Source organism: Sapajus apella, unplaced genomic scaffold (genome assembly GCF_009761245.1).
Source record: "Sapajus apella isolate SASKATOON/1434 unplaced genomic scaffold, GSC_monkey_1.0 scaffold54, whole genome shotgun sequence".
Taxonomy (NCBI): Eukaryota; Metazoa; Chordata; class Mammalia; order Primates; family Cebidae; genus Sapajus; species Sapajus apella.
The window spans coordinates 971,578-993,660 of NW_022436994.1; the positions used below are offsets into that span (position 1 = coordinate 971,578).

General features: G+C 40.7%; 1 protein-coding gene across 2 annotated transcripts; it reads left to right on the top strand.

The window, feature by feature from the left end:
- The first annotated feature begins 1,769 nt into the window (after positions 1-1,769).
- Positions 1,770-8,705, top strand: SEC61G (SEC61 translocon subunit gamma). 2 transcript variants are annotated; one of them, XM_032244183.1, is made up of 4 exons: positions 1,770-1,900; positions 3,430-3,529; positions 5,047-5,149; positions 8,534-8,705. In XM_032244183.1, the coding sequence occupies exons 2-4, from the start codon at positions 3,436-3,438 to the stop codon at positions 8,541-8,543; spliced, it is 207 nt and encodes a 68-aa protein (XP_032100074.1). In that variant the 5' UTR covers positions 1,770-1,900; positions 3,430-3,435; the 3' UTR covers positions 8,544-8,705. The 2 variants fall into 2 exon arrangements, with proteins under 2 accessions (XP_032100074.1, XP_032100075.1); XM_032244184.1 differs by having other exon boundaries at positions 1,805-1,900; positions 3,427-3,529.
- Positions 8,706-22,083: the final 13,378 nt, after the last annotated feature.

Consider the following 22,083-nt stretch of genomic DNA (forward strand, 5'->3'; position numbering starts at 1 on the left):
GGCACTGCACCTGGCCATATTTCTTTTTAATCTTAACAATGAAGCATAACAAGGGTATCTGAGGAACAATATAACTCAGGAATAGCTGACAGAACATTAAGAGGTGTTACAACTTTCAGTGCTTCTTAAACTTCAGTAACTAAAATCTCCTATTAAGTTTTTTAGTAGGCCAGGCGCGGTGGCTCATGCCTGTAATCCTAGCACTTTGGGAGGCCAAGGTGGGTGGATCATGAGGTCAGGAGATTGAGACCATCCTGGCCAACATGGTGAAACCTCATCTCTACTAAAAATACAAAAATTAGCTGGACGTGATGGCGTGTGCCTGTAGTCCCAGCTACTCGGGAGGCTGAGGCAGGAGAATTGCTTGAACCTGGGAGGCGGAGGTTGCAGTGAGCCGAGATCACACCACTGCACTCCAGCATGGTGACAGAGGGAGCCTCTGTCTCAAAAAAAAAAAAAAAAAAGTAAAAAAAGTTTTTTAGTAAATGAAATTTGTAACTCCTGAACCTCCAGATATTGATTCAGTGGGTCTGGGTTAGAGGTCACACACCTCTGTATATCATACACACTACACATACCTTGCCTTAGCTTTAAGAATCACTTTTAAATTCTGAACAGACTGAGATGTGTTTGACCAGGACTTCAGTCCATGTGTCATCTCCTTAGAGCCTACAGTGACCATCTAAGGCAATCCTGTCTCCTTCATGCTCTTTTTTCCTTTCACAACACCCTCTTTATTTGCTGCATAGCATGTATATTCACATGTAATTATTTACTTCTCAGTCAGCCTCCCTACACTGTAAATCCCGTTATTTGACATAAGCTCCATGTGAGAATAACATGTCTGGATTACTCACAGCGCCTAGTAAAGAGTTAAACATAGTAAATGCTCAATAAATACTGTTCAAAAGAATAATTTATTCCAAAAAACATAAAATCAGATGTTGGGAAGTTCACCAAACACCATGTCTTGAGTTCACAGTATTTTCAGCAAAACACAGAAAATCAAATAACACAGTGCTTCCCCTTAGCCAAGAAAATCTGGTTCAAAAAGAGAAGTGTGCCAGAAGATAATTTGGGAGAGGCCACATTCAAGTAACTTTTATTACAATGTATTGTTATAATTGTTCTGTTTTATTGTTGTTGTTAATCTTTATTTACTGTGCCTTTATCATAGATATGTATGCATGGTACAGGAAAAAGCAGGGCATACACAGGGTTTGGCGCTATCCGAGGTTTCAGCCATTCACCGGGGGTCCTGGAATGCATCCCTGCGGATAAGTGGGGAGCTGTGTGTACATTATGACCACTCCCCTAACCGAACCTAGCGTTTGACAAAGAATGGCTTCAACTGTCGTGAATGACAGCCAAAGTCACAGTTTGGGGTGGGGAGACTATTTTGAATTAGGTCATAACATCGTATTGCTCATAAGCTTTATTTCGACTAACGTTACATACGTACAAAAAGTATGCACCGTAAGGACACACACCAAGCTGGGCCGCAGGGAAGAAACATACTGCTTAGGATTTACCTAGTCAGCCGCTTCTAGAGAGCAAGCACCGCGCAAAGCCGCTGGAGCTCGTGCTGTGGACGCCAGTGGGGTGAGGCTGTGCTGGCGGGGTAACCCGGGACCCAGCCGGGAAAAAACGGCTGACGCCACACTCACACTCCTAAGGAACGCCAACGCCCTGGCAGCGAGCAACGCTTGGCATCTCTTCCGGGAAGCGTGGCCGGGACTCGCGTCGCGCTGCGCTTGCGCACTGAGGTTTCGCGTAAGGAACCAATGGGACGGAGGAGTGGGCGGGCTGTTGGTAGGAACCCGGATTCCGGTTCCGGTGGGCCTACGTCAGTCCGCTCCAGCGCTACGTGTCCCTGGCATTTTAGGTGGAGGCTGGGCAGGTGAGTTTCTTCCCACCGGTGGGCACAGGCGAACGGGGCGGCCAAGGCTTTGCGACTCGCGGGGGCGGCGGGCGTGGGCGAGCCGGCTTGTCTCCCCGGGCGGCCGTGGTGCGGCGGGCGGAGAGTGGGCCCTTGGCTGAGGTCCGGGGCGGGGGTCTGGCCGCCTGCATCCCACCAACCCGGCCTCTGGTGGAAGGCAGACCCCGGGCCGCGGGCTCCCGGGGAGCGGGGTCGCCGGCCCGCGGGCCTCCAGAGCTTAGCGTTCTGGCGGGTGTCTTCTGTGCTGCAGTGGAACATGATGGCCTGCTTCCCTGATTCGGGGCTGTCTCTGTTACGGGTGTGGAGTCCTGTCTGGGAAGAGCTGTACTCAGCCTTGGCCCCGCCGCTGCTCCGTGGTTTAAAGTGAGAGCATTGGTCTAGAGTCTGTTTCGAGAAATCATAGTTGGTTTTTGGATCTCTGCCCCTGACATTGAGTGCGGTATTGTGAGTAGCGAGCATTTTTCTGGATAAAGAGTTCTTAGCTTCCTTCATGACAACTATGATTACAAAAAGTTTAAGCCCTTTGGATTTCAAGAGCAAAGTTAAGTGAAATAAAGAAGAAACAGACATTACTGTGTTTTTGCCCCAGTCCGTTGCAGAACCTTGTGTTTCATTGACATTTCGTTGTTTATAGCCTACATTAGGCTAGGGAACCGGGAATTACGGACGTTTACATTCCATAGCCAGTGATTTCAACCACCACCTGGTCACTGGTCTAAGTACTAGAAATGGAGGAAAATACAAGTAACACCCTGGCCTCTTTACTTACTATAGCCGTGGCTCTCAAAGCTAGGGTCAGATGATATTTCTCTTGGGTAATAGATTCCTCAAAAGAACCTATATGGTAAATTGTATATCTCTTTTTCCTTAAAAGATGTGTTCAAACCAAAAAGTTTGGAATTTAGTAGCTTCTCAGAATCTGCATCTTGCTTTAGCCATTCTTTATAGTTTAGAAAAGTATGTTGTATTGGTACGTTTTAGAAAAATCAGATTGAAATTCACGTTTGCCTCCATTTTAGGCTCTTGCAGCAACCATAGTTGGCATTCACTGTACAAGACACTGGCTTCTGCATAGTTTAAAATATAATATGGAAAGAAATTGTAGGATTTCAACGTTGATAGTTCTTTAGCAGGAGTGGTAATGGATGGGACTGCAGAGTGAGAAAAGGAATGGATGTGTTATCAGTTGCTTAACCTTTTTTTTTAACCTTTTAATAGAGATAGGCTTTTTATATTGAGTGTGCGATTCTTTGTCAGAGAAGATGAGTAAGATCTTTGCTCATTGCCTTTGATCCCATACTTAACTGAAATTTACAAAAATATTTCAATTTAGGCTTTGGAGTTTGTTTTTTGTTTTATTTTAGGAGGTGGAGCTGACCCATATTAGACGTGAATTCAGTGGCTGGTCTCATGTACATCTTGATGTAAATGAGCAAGTCATTACTGTATGATAACCAATGTCAGTGAGCATCTTTGTTTGTTTTAAGCAGGCAGTCATGGATCAGGTAATGCAGTTTGTTGAGCCAAGTCGGCAGTTTGTAAAGGACTCCATTCGGCTGGTGAAAAGATGCACTAAACCTGATAGAAAAGGTAATTGCTTGACCGTGAGAGAAAATTAAATCTTTGCATTTTCTAAGCCTTTTGTTTGATTAACATCTTCTTGATAGCCATTGCATTATATTCATCAACATTTTTATTGATTGATACTGCTCGACGGCTTCTTAACATTGTCATGTCTTCCTAAATTTTTTACTCTTGTCTAAATTTTTATTTTATGTATTTTCAAATGGTGTAAGATTATTTACTACAGCCTCATGTTCCATGTTACATTCGAGTTGGTAATATTTTGACTTTAGCGTCTTATATGTTTCCTCTTTGGGGAAGCTTTGGAGTTCTCCCTCCTCAGCTCCCACCCCAACAAACAAAATCTTAACATGAAACCAACAATATAGTTATTCCAAGCTAGAAAGTTACTTTTGTTATTTATCATGATTCACGTGTTAAATTGCCCTACTTTTATTCATTCATTGAGTTAGGAGCTGGTAATATAATAGAGAATATAACATGTATGTAATGTAGTATATAAATAAAGAGAATAGTCCTTGGTATCATGGAGCTTAGAATCTATCAAGGAAACGCTCATAAACAAATTGTTGCAATTATGTTTTTTAATTACTGCTATGGAAGATAACTAGAAGGCAGTTTTACAGCACATAACAGGAGGACTAACCAAGTCAGAAGATTAGGGAAAGCTTCTCTTAGGAAGTAACATAAAATGAAAACATTACCAGGGTAATATTTTATAAAATTGTGCTCAACTCAGTTTGATTATTTGTATTTTATTTTTTCGAGACAGAGTCTCACTGTGTTGCCCAGGCTGGAGTGCAGTGGCGCAATCTTAGCTCGCTGCAACCTCCACCTCCCAGTTTCAAGCAGTTCTCCTGCCTCGGCCTACTGAGAAGCTGGGGTTACACGCCACCATGTCTGGCTAATTTTTGAATTTTTAGTGGAGTCTGGGTTTCACCGTGTTGTCCAGACTGGTCTCAAACTCCTGACCTCAGGTGATCCACCTGCTTCTGCCTCCCAAAGTGTTGGGATTACAGGCATGAGCCACCATGCCTGGCCCAATTTGAGTTTTCAAGCCTTAATTTTGGCTTCATTGTAGTATCAAAGACAATGGACCCATTGTTTATAGTGTACCAAAAAAAAGATATGTTTCTGCCTGTATAATCAACATGTTATAATAAAAATCACAATGTTACATTTTAAAATTTAAGAAAAATAATGTATATTTCTTCTATCCATGACCTTTTTTTGGTATATTCTGGTTATTTGTTAAGAAGAAAAAATATTTTTAGTACTTGTTGATGAACTCACTAGCACAGACATGCACTATTTGTTTCCTTAAATATAAAGAAAACATGGAAATTTAAAAACCTGTGAAGTTGTTTACTATTAATAGTCTCACCTTTTTTCTTTTAAGTTACATATCTGTTAACAGGAGAAATGTGTACTAGTTAAGTTCATTTATGTTGCTGATAGTTTTTTTTCCCCATACTTTCAGTGACAGTGCAAAAAATATGTGAATTTCATGTTTTTAAATGCAGAATTCCAGAAGATTGCCATGGCAACAGCAATAGGATTTGCTATAATGGGATTCATTGGCTTCTTTGTGAAATTGATCCATATTCCTATTAATAACATCATTGTGTAAGTAAGCTTTATTAAATAGACTAGGATTAAATGAAACTTGAAACCATTTGAGATGACAGGCTGCTATTGCGTTAATACAGAGATACATCTCTTGACTTTTTTGTGCTATTGGAGTTTACTGATATTTACAAGTACCCGATAATTGAGTGCTTTTAGACCTTACATGATCTTTCCAGAAATTCTGTATGCTAGGCACTATTTTAATAAATAAAATTTTAGAGTCTAAAAAGTATTAAAAGCACTCATATGTCACAAAACCAGCATTGAAACCTGCCCTCTTTGTGGTGTATCTTGTTAATTTCTAAGGTGCAGAGGAATTGCTTCCCATCCAAAAATCACTGCTGTGATAGAATTCTAACTCTGGACCAGATTGCCTAGATTCAAATCCCTTTTCTTGTTAAGCAGTAGCTGTCCTCTCTGTGCCCAGTTTAGTCAGTGGGATAATAGTTCTTAAATTATGACTTTTAAGTCAAGTAAGGCCCCAGAAACAATTGGAGTAAGAATAGAAGTGAAAGTTGTTGCTGTAATGAGCCACTGATACTGATCGCAGTTTAGGCTAAGGACTTAGTATGAGTTTCAGTATGTACTTACTCTGTGATTTTTTTGTATATATTTAATCTCAGCCTCATTCACTGTTTGGAGGTAATAAAATCTATTATTACCTGATAATATCAGTTAAGCACCGATTAAGTGTTTGTTGAATTAAGTGAACAACTTCAGGTTCTTTGCCTTTTCTGATGGTGATGGTGGCAATAATAATAGTTCACATTCATCGAGAACTTTCCGTATGCTATTGATATCTATCCAATATCAATCAGTAATATCAGTTGATTTTACGGGGTGGTAAAGTTTGAAGCAATGATTTTAAAAAGGTTTCTGAACTGTAAATCTCCTAATTACTGGGTATGTTACCACAGATACTAGTACAGGTTGCCTTTTAAATGACAACAATGTGTATTGTTAGAGGGATTTCTTAAGTAGGTCGCCATAGTTATTAAGCAGAAGTGCCACAAAGTGATATTCAGGCTCATGAATAGTTAAGAGCTAGATGGGCTCAAGTCACTGAGATCGCCTTTGTCAGTTCAGAAATCCCTTCTATTTTACCAGTGAGAAATGCCAACTGTGGAATTGTGGAATCCTGGGGAGAATACTGAAGTAGAATGAGGAAATCAGTATGAAGTGGCAGTCTCTGACAAGTCCCTTTTTCATTCTCAGTGCTGCTGCTCTTCTTGCTTCCTATTCTGTCATGAGACAGATTTAATTGATAGAAAGTGTTTCTTCACAATGATAACAAAATTAGTTTCCTGTGATAATCACCCTTCATTGTTCTTAGTGTAGTACCCTCCAGAAGATCATGTAAGCCCAGCTTTTCCAATTTTTGGTATACAAGCAACTTTCAAATTTCCCCCCGCTTCACTTAAGCTATATTTTTGTCTCTTTTGCCAGACGTCACTGTCTGCCTTGTGTCATACTCATATAGGTTCGTCTTTCACATTAGATTATGAGTTGTGGGGAATGCCTGCCTTTTTATTTATATTATGTGTGTCTCTTATAGAATCTAGTCCAGAGCCCTCTTGTATCCCTTAAAAGCACTGAATAAAGTGAGCAGCTACAGGTTCTTGCCTTTTCTAATGGTGATGGTGGCAATAATAATACTTAACATTCATTGAGAACTTTTCATGACTCTGTGTGTCCACTCATTTAATCTTCATGGGGAAACTGAGGGATGAGGAGATTAAGTAACCTACTCGGTTGCATGGCAACACAGGAAACCTTTCAGAAGCTACTTAGAAAACTTTCCTTCCAGTTAAAAAAGTGGTTTCATTGTTTAAGGAGTTAAAAATCTATCCTTAGATATTTTTTACCTTAATGTGAAGGCCAGTTAAAACCTTTTGTGAGAAACACTACAGAGAACGTACTCTTTCCTCATGTTATGCCATGATAGCTGTAAAACTGAAAGGAATCTCTCTTTCCCTACATGAAAGAGCGTAAATCATTTTTTTTTTTTTTTTTTTTTTTTTTTTTTTTTTATATGAGACAGAGTTTCACTCATGTTACCCAGGCTGGAGTGCAATGGCGCGATCTTGGCTCACCGCAACCTCCGCCTCCTGGGTTTAGGCAATTCTCCTGCCTCAGCCTCCTGAGTAGCTGGGATTACAGGCACGCACCACCATGCCCAGCTAATTTTTTGTAGTTTTAGTAGAGACGGGGTTTCACCATGTTGACCAGGATGGTCTCGATCTCTTGACCTCGTGATCCACCCGCCTCAGCCTCCCAAAGTGCTGGGATTACAGGCTTGAGCCACCGTGCCCGGCCGTAAATCATTGTTTAAATCATTTTGAGGTAGTAGCAAGGGAATTACTCATTGGGTTGAATTATCAGTTTTTTCTCATGATTTTTTTCTTTTTCTTTATAATTATAGTAGTCAAAATTAATATTCACGGTATTAGAATTTAAGATAATTAAGCACTTGCTGGCCTTTTAGTTACAGCAATACTATTTAATAGCATAAGCATTTAAAATACTAAGCATTAAAGTATATACTCAGGAGTATTCTATTTAATAAGTTTTTTTTCCTTTTTTTTGAGACAGAGTCCCACCACCACACCTGGCTAATTTTTTTATTTTTATTGTTAGTAGAGACAAAGTTTCATCATGTTGGCCAGGCTGGTCTTGAACTCCTGACCTCAAGTGATCTGCCTGCCTCAGCCTCCCAGAGTGTTGAGATTACAGGTGTGAGCCACCACGCCTGGCCTGTTTTACATAATTTTCATCTGGTAATGGAATTATATTTCTTTATTTAACATTACTACAATGTATACCTGACTATACAGTTTTAATGTTTATGCTTTTAAAACTCAGAAGTTCTTCTGTAGAAAAGGTGATTTTTGTTTCCATCATGACTAACCCAGATTTTTGAATGATTATGGTAAGATACAGTGCTTGAGCAGATTTTTCAATGATTATGGTAAGATTCAGTGCTTGAGTGCCTCGTGCTCATCTGCAGTCTATTTTCTGCTGGTGTGTTCTCCTGGTGTGTCAACGTTATCAAATTGGAAAGCTGCTCAACTAAACATCCTGTCATGTAATTGATATTTTATGTTGTGTTCGGAAAGACATTATGCTAGACTGTTCCAAGATGGCAGTTCCTGAATGAGCATTGTGAGTTTAATAATAGACCTCTCCCAGTAGCCACATCATCTTCTCAGGTTTAGGATTTTCAAGTTCACTGCGCCATTCTTTTTGCCATCTTTAGATAAAGTTAGGTGTTGTTCAAGTAATTGGTCTTAACCCCTTAAAATCATAGCATATTGCATTTCAAATAATAATTATTAAAATCTTATCTGTGCTCAGAGGTAACAATTTTTCTTTCTTTTACAGTGGTGGCTGAATACATTTTGGAAGAGAGTTTTTCATCTTAGAGACTGGTGAACAAGTGTGAGGGTGTGAGAAGCTCACAGAATACAAATTTGCCTGTATGTTTTGTGGGTTTTTTCCTCCTTTGAAAATGTTTTCTATTTCTAAATTAAAGTAATTTCAAAGTAAATAAATATCCCGTTTTTCTGTCATAGATACTTATCACATTTCAGCTATAGAAAATAGTAGATTCTTTCTCTGAATAATTTGGTTTATAAAAGAAATTAAAGGGTCTGGTGAAATATTGATCTTTCTGAGAGCTCTTCTGTTTTAGTTTCTTTGTGCTGGTATTATAAAATACCTGAGACTGGGTAATAAATAATAAAACTTTATTCTCACTGTTCTGGAGGCTGGGAAGTCCAAGATCAAGGTACCGGCAGGTTTGGTGTCCAGTGAGGGCATGGTCTGTGCTTAGAAGCTGGCACCTTAAATGTTGTGTGCTCACATGGCAAAAGGGATGGAAGGGCAAAAGGAGCAAGGGCTTTGGGAAGCCTCTTTGATAAGGGCCTTCATCCCATTCATAAGAGAGGAGCCCTGTGACCTCCTCACCTCTTAAAGATTCCAAATGTAATCTCCATTTTCTTTATATATATGATATATGTATGTGTGTGTATGTATGTATTTATACATACGTGTGTGTGTGTGTGCGTGCGCGTGCGTGCGCACCCTAGAGATAGGGTCTTGCTCTGTCACCCAGGTCATAGCTCACTGCGACCTCAAACTCCCGAGCTCAAGCCATCTTCCTGCTTCAGACTCCCAAATAGCTGGACTACCAGCACATGCCACGATGTCTAGCTAATTTTTTGTAGAGGTGGGGTATCACTATGTTGCCCAGGCTGGTCTTGAACTCTTGACCTCAAGCAGTCCTCTCACCTTGGCTCCCAAAGCGCTGTGATTATAGGACTAAGCCGCTGTGATTATAGGACTAATCCACTGTGGTTGTCTGGAGATTGAATTTCAATATGAATTTTGGAGGGACATAAACCTTCAAGTTATAGCATCTGCTGTCAGATAAATGTTTTTTATGGTCAAAGGAGAAACAGCAAGTAAAAGATGGTTATTCCCTATTAGAATTTGAGGGTAGGGCAGCAGTTTTTCTGTAAGCACTTAATTTTTTTTTTTTTTTTCCAGACAGAGTTTCATTCTTGTTGCCCAGGTGGAGTACAATGCCGCCATCTCAGCTTACCACAACATGCACCTCCTTAGTTCAAGCAATCCTCCTGCTTCAGCCTCCCGAGTAGCTGGAATTACAGGCATGCGCCACCACGCCTGGCTAATATTGTATTTTTACAGAGAGAGTTTTACCATGTTGGTCAGACTAGTCTTGAGCTCCTCGAACTCAGGAATTTTAAACAGGTAGTCAAAATTATTATAGTTTAGAGGCTACTTGAAATAGTTTCCTAGAATTATGATTAAAACTTAAAAGTGAGAGGTCCTCTTCTACATGTAATGAGTCAGTCACTCTATCTTGAGCACTGGAGGCCTGAATTTTATTAAGAATTCACTGATCGAGTCTGAAATGAAAAGGGGATTTACCCTCTTTCCCCTTTTAAAAAAAAGTAAAGCCAGGTGCAGTGGCTCACACCTATAATCTTAGCACTTTGGGAGGCCTAGACAGGAGGATTGCTTGAGACCAGGAGTTCAAGACCAGCTTGGGCAACATAGCAAGACCCAAACTCTACAAAAAAAATTTTAAATAATTATTTAACCTGGTGTGGTGGCACACACATGTAGACCCAGGTATTTGGGAGGCTGAGGTGGGAGGATCTCTTGTGCCCAGGAGTTTGAGGCTGCAGTGAGCCATGATTGCACCACTGCACTCAGCGTGGGTAATGGAGTGAGATCTTGTCTCTAAAAATAGAATAAAAATAGCAATTTGAATGTGAGTTTGTTCCCCCTTTTTAAAAAAGCAATTGCACATCTTCAATTTGTTCACTCAGTGTTTAGTTATTGACCTTTATTTCCCTGCTTCTAATATTTTTTAAAAACTTGTTAGTGGCACACATGTTTAAATGTTCTTTCATCAAAGGCTGCATGCGGTGGCTCACACCTATCATCCCAGCACTTGGGAGGCCAAGGTGGGTGGATCATGAGGTCAAGAGATAAGACCATCCTGGTCAACATGGTGAAACCCTGTCTGTACTAAAAATACAAAAATTAGCTGGGCATGGTGGTGTGTGCCTGTAGTCCCAACTACTCGGGAGGCTGAGGCAGGAGAATTGGCTTGAATCCAGGAGACAGAGGTTTCAGTGAGCCGAGATTGTGCCATTGCACTCCAGCCTGGGTAACGAGTGAAACTCCATCTCAAAAAAAAAAATGTTCTTTTATCAGTAAGACAGGGAAGTGTCTAATTAATGTGGTTGGGCAGTATTCCTTAGTTTTGGAATCCACAGTTCAGGCCTGTTTTTGTATAAGAGTAATAGATTTATCTGCCTACTTATGAAATGTTGATAGTGTTTCAATTTTGAATGAATTGATGTCTTCCAATATAAAAATACAGTGAAAATTTGGCCATCTCTAAGCTTAAGGAGACCATATTATAGGCACATTTATAGCTATTAACTGCCCAAAGGCCAAAATTGTATGTGTACACATATGCAAGTGCATGTATATTTGTATATGTTTACATCTATGTACACATGTATAGACGTTTACATACATGCACCTGTATACATGTATATTTTAAACACTTATGGTAGAAATTCTAAAATGTAGACTTGCCGCTGGCAAATGTGTATATTTTGTTGTTGGTTGAGATGATTCTGAACGTTAATATTTTTTGACATAAGATAATTGGAAATTCCTATTTATAGCATGCATTCAGGCTGATTATTTTGATGACTGACTTGGTTCTTGACACATGAGTGGATAAGGTATTACATAAATATATGATATGTACACATGTGAATGAAATGAGGGCTGACCAGAGGAACCTTCACAAGCAACATTTGCATTTCTTAGTAGGAAAGTATAAGTAGATTTTTCTTAATTCAGCCTCCTCCTAGCATATATGAGAGCTGGCATGTTAGGCTTAAAACATTACTTATTAAACTTCACCATTCATGAATCCCCTGAAGGAATTAAACATTTTCTATTTTTAAAATGCCTGTAGCAAAACATACTAATACTTTTCCTGGGCAGTTCCCATTTCTCCTCTTTGCAAGCAAAGTCGTCTCATTTTTTTCAGGTTGTGTACCACATGTATGGGTATGTGAACAGCACTTTTTGTTCACCTGTTTTTAACGTCACTTCGTTGGAATCATGCTGTTTGCATTCATCTGTGACTTGCCTTCTCTCTGAAAATAGTATTTTTGAGGTTCATGCATGCTGATAACACAGCTGCAGTAGCTGTGGTCCATTTATTCACACTGACATGTAATTTACTACTATGAAATTCTTCCATAACTTTTTCATTTGTTTTATTATTGACGGACATTTGGGTTGTTTTCAGCTGTTTGCTTTTAACAAGTGTTCTTCTAAGTGTTCTGCCAAGAATGTGAGTAGACATGTCTTCTGGCATAGCTGTGCAAGCGTTTCTTTCGGTCTCACGCCTGAGGGTGAAGCTGCAGCGTCAAAAGCATGTCTGTGTTCAGTCTCGGTAATGCCCATCATTTTCTGCTAAGGGGTAGAAGTCCTGCTAATTTCTCCCACTCTAGTAAGAGACTCCTGCTCTAGCTTCTCCTGCTAGTACGTTGTACCTGTTTTCTTTTGTTTTGGCAGGTGTTTTCATTTACTGTATGGTATTTTGGGGTCAAGAAATTCTCAATGACAGTATTTTTACTATATAAATATTTTCACTTAACACTTGTAACTTTTGTGTCTATTATTATTAATACTGTCAGCTTCTTACAGGATTACCCTGTCTCATCTTCACAGACCAATGCTTTCCACCCTTCTCCAATACAAGAGTCACCTGGGCACTGGCCCACCTTAGATCTACCACATCGACATCTCTAGATGTTGGGCCTTGGCTTCTGTGCTTTATAAAAATGCTCCTAGATGGTAATTCTTAACATCAGTTGAGATTGAGAAACGTTACCCAGCCACACAGCTCATCTTTTCAACTAAAGCCCCGCTGGAGGTCTCTAGCTTGTTGTATTATGACTTCTGTGGTAGAAAATGCCGCCATGTAACTACTCACAAACATAGCCTCACTCAGAAAAGAAGACTTCTGAAATATGACTGCACAGTTGTCACGCTGAGTTCATTAAATGCTTAGCTCAGGCACTATGCAGAGCAGGGTGGAGGTCAGTAAAATTACAATCTTTGTATTTCTGATTCTTTTTTAAGGCAACCGCCAATGTATTATTTACTCAGAACCTTTCTTGTCTCTGAGGAGTTAATTCTGGCAATAAATAGGTCATCTCCTGCCAACTTAAAGTACAGCCGGGTGAGGTTGCTCACATCTGTAATCCCAGCACTTTGGGAGGCCAAGGCAGATGGATCACCTGAGGTCAGGAGTTTGCGACCAGCCTGGCCAATGTGGTGAAACTCTGTCCCTACTAAAAATGTAAAAAGTTAGCCAAGCTTGGTGGCATGTGCCTGTAGCCTTAGTTACTTCGGGGGCGGAGGCAGGAGAATTGCTTAAACCTGGGAGGCGGAGGTTGCAGTGAGCCAAGATTGTGTCACTGCACTCCAGCCTGGGTGACAGAGTGAGACTCTGTCTTAAAACAAAAAAAAAGTAATTTGTATTTCAATCTCAAAGCCTATGAATATCAACTAGGCATCAAAATATTTCTCCTCTGTGAATAATTATATACAAATCACTGACAGATGATACAGGCTGGGTGAGATTGCAGTTGCTAACATGGGGAGGATGAGGGGAAGTGTGGATGTTGGAGAATGGCTGGGAGTTTGGTTTGGGAAATGCTAGCTTGAAATGCCTGTTGGATAGTGAAGTAGAGGACGAATGTGCAGATGTTCCAGCTAGAGATATGGATTTAGGAATCACGAAGCCAGAAGAAAGCGTTTCCAGGAGTCTGAGCAGGCGAGCCAAATGCTGCCGATAGGTTGTGTGAGATAAAGATCAAGATTTGACACAAATTTAGCAATGTAGAGGTTGGTGGTGATCTGGAGGTCCTGGTTGGGGTGCTTCAAGAGACACTGAAGGGACAGGCATAAGAGTTAAGGAGTATGGACAGACGGCTCCTGTGATTTTTGTAAAGGCCAGTAGGTTAAGGGGATATTTTGTTTGATAGAGGATTTATTTTTAATATGAGAGAAAGAGCAGTGTGTTTTCATGGTGACAGGAATGGTCTGAGGGGAAATTGATAAGGAGGGGGTGAGAAGAAAGGGGTCTGTGGTTCAAGTAGCAGTGGGAGTAGCTCATTCTTTCTGATGAGGGAGAACATGGGTCCAGAATCAGACTCTTTCCGAGGAGGAGACGACAGGAAAAGGCAGCGAGGTTGAGGACACAGGGTGCCAGAGCGTGATAGAGTGGAATTCAAGCTGGGTAAGGAGTAGAAGGCAAGACAGGTGTGACGGGCAACACGGACTGTGTGCCCCAGAGGGGTAAAGGTTTGTTTAAACTGGGGCCCTAGGGAATTAACTAGAAAGGTAGAATTGGTGGTTGCAGAGTAGAATGCTTGGATCTCAATTATGGAGGTCCTGTAGTTATTGGTAATAACCAGTTATAACACTGGAAAGACCATGGGATTCAGTAGCTAATACAAGTTGAAAATCAAGATTCTTGGAGGTGAGGAAGTCAAGAAGCTGGGAGGCCAGTGTGTGAGGGTTACGTTTGTGGGTATTGAATCACCATGAATTGCCATAGAAGTAGGGCGGGGAAGAGGGACAGCTAGGCGCCAAAGTGTTCCGGGGCAGGGTGGGAGGGCACAATGGCTGATGGTGAGTGCTGTTTCAGATGAATAGTGCTAGGAGGGGTAGCGGATGCTGCTGACTGATGATACACAGGTTAGAACTGCAGGGTGGAGGTGTGAGAAGAGGAGGAACAAGGAGAAGCTGCCTGCCCTCTGGTCCCAGCGTTGTGAGTAGGATGGGAGAGGGAACAAAATCCATGGATAGGGCTACAGTCTATACAGTGCTGGAACAGCATAAGGGGAAAGGCAATGTTCTGAAATGAGGTTGAATTATTTGTGATTCTCTATGACTGACCATGGAGTCCGAAGGGCAGTGTGGAAGGGTTTCGGAAGTTAAGGAAGGGTGAACGATGGAATCAGAAAAAAAGAAATAAGGAGCAGCTTATGAGGGATTCTCAGGAGTCTTGGTCTTCTGGAGGGGGAATTGAGGGCATGATGGTTTTTGCCCTTCTTTTCCTGAGTAGTGAGGCAAGGTGGTGAGATTCACTGAGGCAAGGCAGTGGAACTGGAGATGGGGCAAGTGTGGTTCTGAGGCCTCTCTTCATGTGCTGGTGGCGCTGGGAGCAGAGCTTCCCACAGTGCAGGGTGCACGTGAACCACCTGAAGGCCTTGCCGCAGATCCCAGTTCAGGAAGTTGTGGGAGGGGCTGAGATTTCACGTTTTTGTAGAGTTTGCCGAGACTTCCAGGTGTCGCTGATGCTACTTTGAGGAACAAGGGTAGAGGAGACAGAAGATTTAGTTTTATCAAGAGCCCACTGGCTATTTGTGCTTTAACACTCTCCTGGCCCCCATGTAACCTGCCCTATGAGGACAGTTCTCACACTTTTGTGAAGAACCAGAACACTCATAAGCTCTCCCAGGATGGTGACCTTGGACCCCTGAATGCCATAGAAATGTGGAAAGGGTGGCACACAGGTATGTTATAACTACTGTAGTTATGAAGTGAATCCCTATTTCATTTTAAGAGGCAATTTTAGGGTGTAAACTCTACAAAAGCAGAGATCTTTGTTGTTTTCATGGATGCATTCCACAAACAAAATAGTGCTTGACACAGGATAGAGGTTCAAATATTCATTGATGAATGAATACAAATGGTTACTATATTAATTTTCTTAAAATCCCTTGCATGTTAGAGAAGGTAGTACAGAAAAATGCTTCAGTGAATTTCCAGCCAGTCTGTATCCTAAGGAAAAGTCCCCCATAAGCGTAGATGTGGCGGAGAGGCCTGGCGCCAGTCTCCACAGATCATCAGTGTAGGTGGACATGATGCAAGACAAAGAGGCAGAAGTGACTGCAAAGATAGGGCACGAGAAAGCCCCTCTACAATGGAATGAAAATTGTGTTAGCCAAAGCTTCCTGTTGGCACAGTAAATGGTCCTACATTGCCATTCACAGGGTCTCATGGCCTACGAGCTAAGTGGAAGTTTAGCTTAGGTAGTAATAAGAGAACAGCGCTCATAATTTGGGTAATGAGTCCACTTGAAGCCCAAATCTACCATTACACAATTTATGCATGCAACAAGTCTGTACATTGTAAACCCTGAAAATCTGGGACAAGTCTTAGTTAACTTAGAAAGTTTATTTCCTAGTTCCTATTACCTTGTTTTATATATAACTTTTAAATAAGCTTTGAATTAGACAAAAATTTTTAACCTTTTTTTAAAAAAGGACACACTTTTTTTTTTGTAGTGTGCAGGAAAACATACAATATGTATTTATTGTTTTTCTACAATATATATTTATTGGAAAATACCCAAATAATGAAATATCTATTATTTAATTTAACTTTACATCCTAAATTATGACCAGTTTGTCTACAAGTATTTATCCTATTACATTTATCTAATTATTTTAATCGTTTACCTAGATTATTTATGAAAACTCTGATCATGAATTTAAAGTTATGAAAGTACCATTCCAAAATTATAACTGAGGCAGTGAAAAAAGATTTGACCTAACTGACTCCATCTTGCTCTTAACCTCCAAGCTGTCCTTGTTCAGTCCTGGGCATCAGCTGAACTAACTTTGGGAGGAACTTAGTTTATAGTTTAGCTTTGAAACAAAGATGGTAACAGTCCTTTCCCAAAACAGACCTCCTTATTGCCTGTGGACTAGATTGTCTAAAGCCCCAGGATTAAAAGTTATGGTAATCTTACTAAATTCAAGATGCAGCTATTTTCATTAAACCCATGTCAATGTCTTACTCGTTTATGAGACAGAATCTTCCTTTATTGCCCAGCCTTGAGTGCAGTGGCGCAGTCTCGGCTCACTGCAACCTCTGCCTCGTGGGTTCAAGTGATTCTCCTGCCTCAACCTCCCAAGTAGCTGAGACTACAGGTGCATACCAGCATGCCTGGCTATTTTTTTTTTTTTTTTTTTTTGGTATTTTTAGTAGAGATAGGGTTTCACCATATTGGCCAGGCTGGTCTTGAACTCCTGACCTCATGATCCACCCACCTCAGCCTCCCAAAGTGCTGGGGTTACAGGTGTGAGCCTCCACATCTGGCCATCAATCTCTTATTTATGAAAAATTACACAAGCAACCATCATTCCATTTTGAGTTGGGTTTATAGTTTTGAAACTCCTATGACAAATTTTGACACCTTATATATTTGGCAGGGATAAATATGAAATTGTTTGATCAATAAATGCGAAACAAAACAAATGTACGCTGGTAATTCTTAAGACATTTCTAAATTTTTTTTTTTGAGACCAAGTTTCACTCGTTGTCCAGACTAGAGTGCAGTGGCACGATCTCCGCTCACTGTAACCTCCGCCTCCTGGGTTCAAGTGATTCTCCTGCCTCAGCCTCCCAAGTAGCTGGGATTATAGGCATGCACCACCACACATGGCTGATTTTTGTACTTTTAGCAGAGATACGGTTTCACCATGTTGGTCAGGTCGATCTTGGACTCCTGACCTCAGGTGATCCACCTTCCTCGGCCTCCCAAAGTGCTGGGATTATAGGCCTGAGCCAGTGCGCCCAGCCTCTAGAATTTCCTTACCAATCATTTTAAAGTTGGCGTATTTATTAAAGATTTTACTTGTTACATAAACTTGAAAAAGCATTTGGCTAGTCTTTTTTAGTATCTGATTTAAGTGCTTTTATTTTTCTTCAAACCAGTTAATTAGAGCTTTTTAATATATTTTTAGTAGTGAAACATTTTGTATACAACACATAAACACATATAAAGATGTATTAGGCATGCCAAAGGAAGTACATTTTATAGATTTATAAATACCCCCCCACCATTTTTTCCCCCTAGCTTAGACTTTCAGATTCTTGATAACCTGTTTCACAACCCTAGGCAGTTCTCAGCTATTAAATAGGCTTAAATTTGCACATTAAAGGAAAGTACTCAAGTGAAAATCAAATAGCAAAATTTACTTCATAAGGTACAGAGAGGAAAAGCCTGGTGCTGCTAGAGGGAGACGCTTTTATTTTTCTTTGAGCCAAATGAAGCATAAGATTACACTCAAACACCCAAGAGTACCCTCTGTTGCACTATTTTAGTTAAAAATCAGGTGAAAACAATTCAGTAAACTGAAAAAAAAAAAGCTTTTGCTCAACAAGACAAGGTTCTAGGAGAGTCAAATCTTTAATGAGCTACCTTGTAACAAAAATATGAAGGCCTTTCAGATACAAACATGCATGCGCGCTCACACACACACATACATCTTGGATGTTAGTGTTTTAGTTAAGATGACTTTTAACCATTGAACTTTTTAAAAAAAAACTTAAAAATCTTACTACTATATTTCAGCTAGGACAAAATGCTGCTAAATAAACAATGATCACATTATACAAACAGTTTCTGAGCACTCTGAACATAAGCAGAAATTAACACCAGCTGTTTGTTAAATGCTACCTTTAGTCATTTAAAGGGAATCTGCAAGACAGAATCCCAAACCAGTTTCTTACCTAGTGATGGGTTTCAGGCTGCAGACTGCCCTCTACAATCGTACAAGCAGGAAAACTCATCTGCCCTGTTGGGAGAGAGCTCAAACTTCATAAAGGAGTTACTTGCCTTCCATCATCACAGAGGCAGGAAAAACTTGTCTTCCTTGTGTTGCAAGTGAGCAAAACTCCAAAAAAAAAGAGGAGTTATACAGCAAAATAAACTCTAGAGCTCAAATTTTGGGAGATCAGGGATTCTCTGGAGGTGGTGCTGTCAAACCTCAGCAAATTGTCCTTTTGGTTTGAGCCATAAAGTTAGCTCATGCTGGTACCAAGCACCAATAGGAGATTTGTCAAAGGTCAAGGGCATCTCCACTCAGAATCCCCCTGTGGTTACGAAAATGTGACCCGAGAGATTTTGAGACAGGCCTCAGTTAATTTAGAAGGTTTATTTTGCTAAGGTTGAGGATGAAGTGAACCCCTGACACAGCCTCAGGAAGTCCTGTTGACATGTGCCCAAAGTGGTCGGGACACAGCTTAGTAGATTTTAGGGAGACGTGAGCCATCCATCAATATTTTTAAGAAGTACATTGATTTGATCTGGAAAGGCAAGACAATTTGAAGCAAAGGCTGGAAGGCTGGAAGCAGGGAGGGGGCTTCCAGGTCACAGATGGGTGAGAGAGGGACTGTTGGTTGCATTCTTCTGAGTTTCTGATGAGCCTTTCTAGAGGAGGCAATCAGACATGCATCTATCTCAGTGAGCAGAGGGGTGACTTTGAGTAAAGTGGGAGGCAGGTTTCCCCTCAGCAGTTTCCAGCTTGACTTTTCCCTTTAGCTTAGTGATTTGGGAGCCCCAAGATTTATTTTCACAACAGGTACCCTCTTTCACAACATGTACCCCCAGAATCTCTATTTAAAAAAGAAAAAACTCCCCAGGTCATTCTAATGTGCAGACAGGGCTAAGAACCACTGCCTACCTCTCACTGACTTTGGTTCACTGCTACACTTTTACCTAAAATGAAAATTTTATTATTTTTGAAAAGGTAATGGAATTACAGATTTCATAAGTAAAAACAACATTAAAAACATCTAACTAGAAAAATAAAGACAGTCCTCAGATTGGTGACAATAAATAGTACTTTGTGATACTTCACATTTAAAGAAGGCACTAGGAACTCAGGAGGAGGCATTTCTGGTATGTTTTCTCAGAGAAGATGGACCTAGGCGCGCAGCCCAGGAGGTTTTGCACAGGGGGTCCACACATGTCAGTGAGTCTCAGCTGTGGGGCGCCCGGCATGCCGCAAGGCTGTGGCTTCCGGTCCAGTCTCTGTGGTGCAAAACCGTCTGCTGCGCCCCCTCTCCTTTCCCCTTGGCTGTTTGTCTGGTCTCAGTTGAAAAGTCACATCTCCCGGGAGAACGTCCCTGACTGAAGGATGAAATTGTGTCCTTTCCTGTGTTCTGCTCTAGAACGCTGTTCCTTTCATGATAACCCACAACACGGCTTGCTGTAAACATGAGTTCATTTACGTGTGTGTGGTTTCCTGCTCCCTGGTCAGGACCTTGTCACCCTTTCTCCTCCTTCCCTGGTGAGTCCTGGTGCCTTGTGTGGGGAGATGCAGGGAAACAGGGCCTTTGACAGATAGTTTGGCTTCAGTTCCCAGTTCTTAGTTCCTCTGGAGCCCACCCCTGTCTCCCTGCAACTTCATATTCTTCCTTATGAGACCCCTTCACCTAAGCTGGCCTGAGTAGGTAGCTCTTCTTTGTAGCTAAAGGGCCCCAGTAAGGCAATTTAGGAATGGATACTGTCCACGGATAGTCATCATTTGTCCATCCCACCAGTATTCTGACAGAACAGATTGAAATGCTATTTTCTTTGAGAGTACATGACTGGACACATTTTTACAAGAAGTGTAAAGTGTCCAGTGAGCACACTGCCCACTCTACTATTTCCCATCCCTACCCCAAACCCAGCAGAACACGGAAGACTGGAGGTGGGGCAGGTGTTTTCCTTGTTCCTCATTGCATTGTTGCCATTCTCCCTAAAAGCCCCAGCTCCTACTCATTCCATCATAGAATATCACCTACACTTATCACCTTCTGATAACAGATTTTTGTGCTTTGTTTTTAAAATTTTTAACAATCCCGCAACTCCCGGATGCCAAGTTTACACATACTTTCTAATTACAATGGGTGAAAATTTCTAAATCTAAAGATTGCTGAGAAGAGCCCCCTTCCCACTATGCAAGCCCATTTAGACTAGGCCTTCGCTTTAAAAACACACATTGAAAATAGGCTACTGCTCCCAACAGAAGAGCCTGCCCCTGAGCAGCTGCTTAAGGGCCGTGAGTGTTTCTGTAGGGTCTTTGACTACCGGTGACATCCTCCGTGAAAGATAAGAGTCTTGGTAGATATGACAATGTTAACGTCACATGGTATCACACACCTTTTTATAATTGGGGCACATATAACTGCATGTCAGAAACCATTCGTCTGTGGTTTCAAAAGAATGTATAGATATCCAGATGTTTTTGGTTCTCGAGTTGAGCACAGTGTTATGAAGACCACATTGTTATTTGTGGAAAAAGTGATTTGGGTATCAGGCATTCCTAGGCTCTCTAGGGTTCTGTAGAATCCGTTTCCTATCATTAGCGCTGCAAATTTAACATAGTCTTCATATAGAAACCCCTCTTCTCACATAATTTGTGCTCTAAACTGATCTTTGGTTTCTCAAAGCTTTCATTCTATTGAGAGAGAAATCCAGGCCTCTCTTCTAATCTGTTCCTCAGAAACACACCTTTGTCCATGCAGTCCCTTTCCCCACGGCAGTGTCAACTCTCAGGCCCATCTCACGGCGTTCCCAAGGGCTCTTTGTTGTGTGAAATGTATGCTGTGGTTCTAAGATTTGCATGTATGATTAGAAGCTTTTGAATATTTAATGAAGAGTACTATTATCTTTATGTTCCCATGCCTATAACAGGGAATTGGAATAATTGGTTCTTTGGTTCACACTTGCTTTAGAAGACTCAAAATTTATAGTGATTCAAAATTTAGGTTTGTTTCTATTTAGGAATAGTTTTGTTTTATGGAAAGAGATATTTTCATGATTTGGTAGAAAGTGTAATAAGTTTGAGCCTCAAGAATTACTGTGTGTGTATGTATGTGTTTATATGTTGGTTAATTAAGTCCTTAATACATTTTCTAATAAGTATTATAACACTGTATGGATAAAGAAAAGAAAATTTGTATAATCCTTCATTATTCTTCTAAGTTGTTTAGTGTTCTATAAATATACTGTTCAAAGCAGCGGAAAAGTATCGGTGTTTTACTGGACTTATGGTAAAAGTTTTCTATAGTGATGAAAAATTGTCCACACTTGAGAAGCCATTGCCATCTGAATTTCATTTATGCAATGTTTTCTCAAGAGACTACCATATTTTTACATTTATCTTAAACTAATTTTAAATCTACATTTGCAGTTTCATTTTTTTCCCATCTGTGGTTTATACAGATGAAGACGTTTATTACAGGATTCAATTTATTTGCTATTTACTTAATAGCCAGTTTCACTTCAAGTGACCTTTACTTGATGAAAAGGAAATAGAGCATCAATAGATTCTTTCATCAATAGGATACAATTACCTTGGTGATGACTTAATGGAAGAATAATGTGAGAAGAGCTGTGTTAGAAGAGCTATTTTAAGACCAAAAGACAACTTCATGCAAAAAGCACTCACAGAAGGCAGGGATTTCATTAGCCTGTGGTTGGCAATGAGCAGTGACCCTGTGCTCTCCTGTCT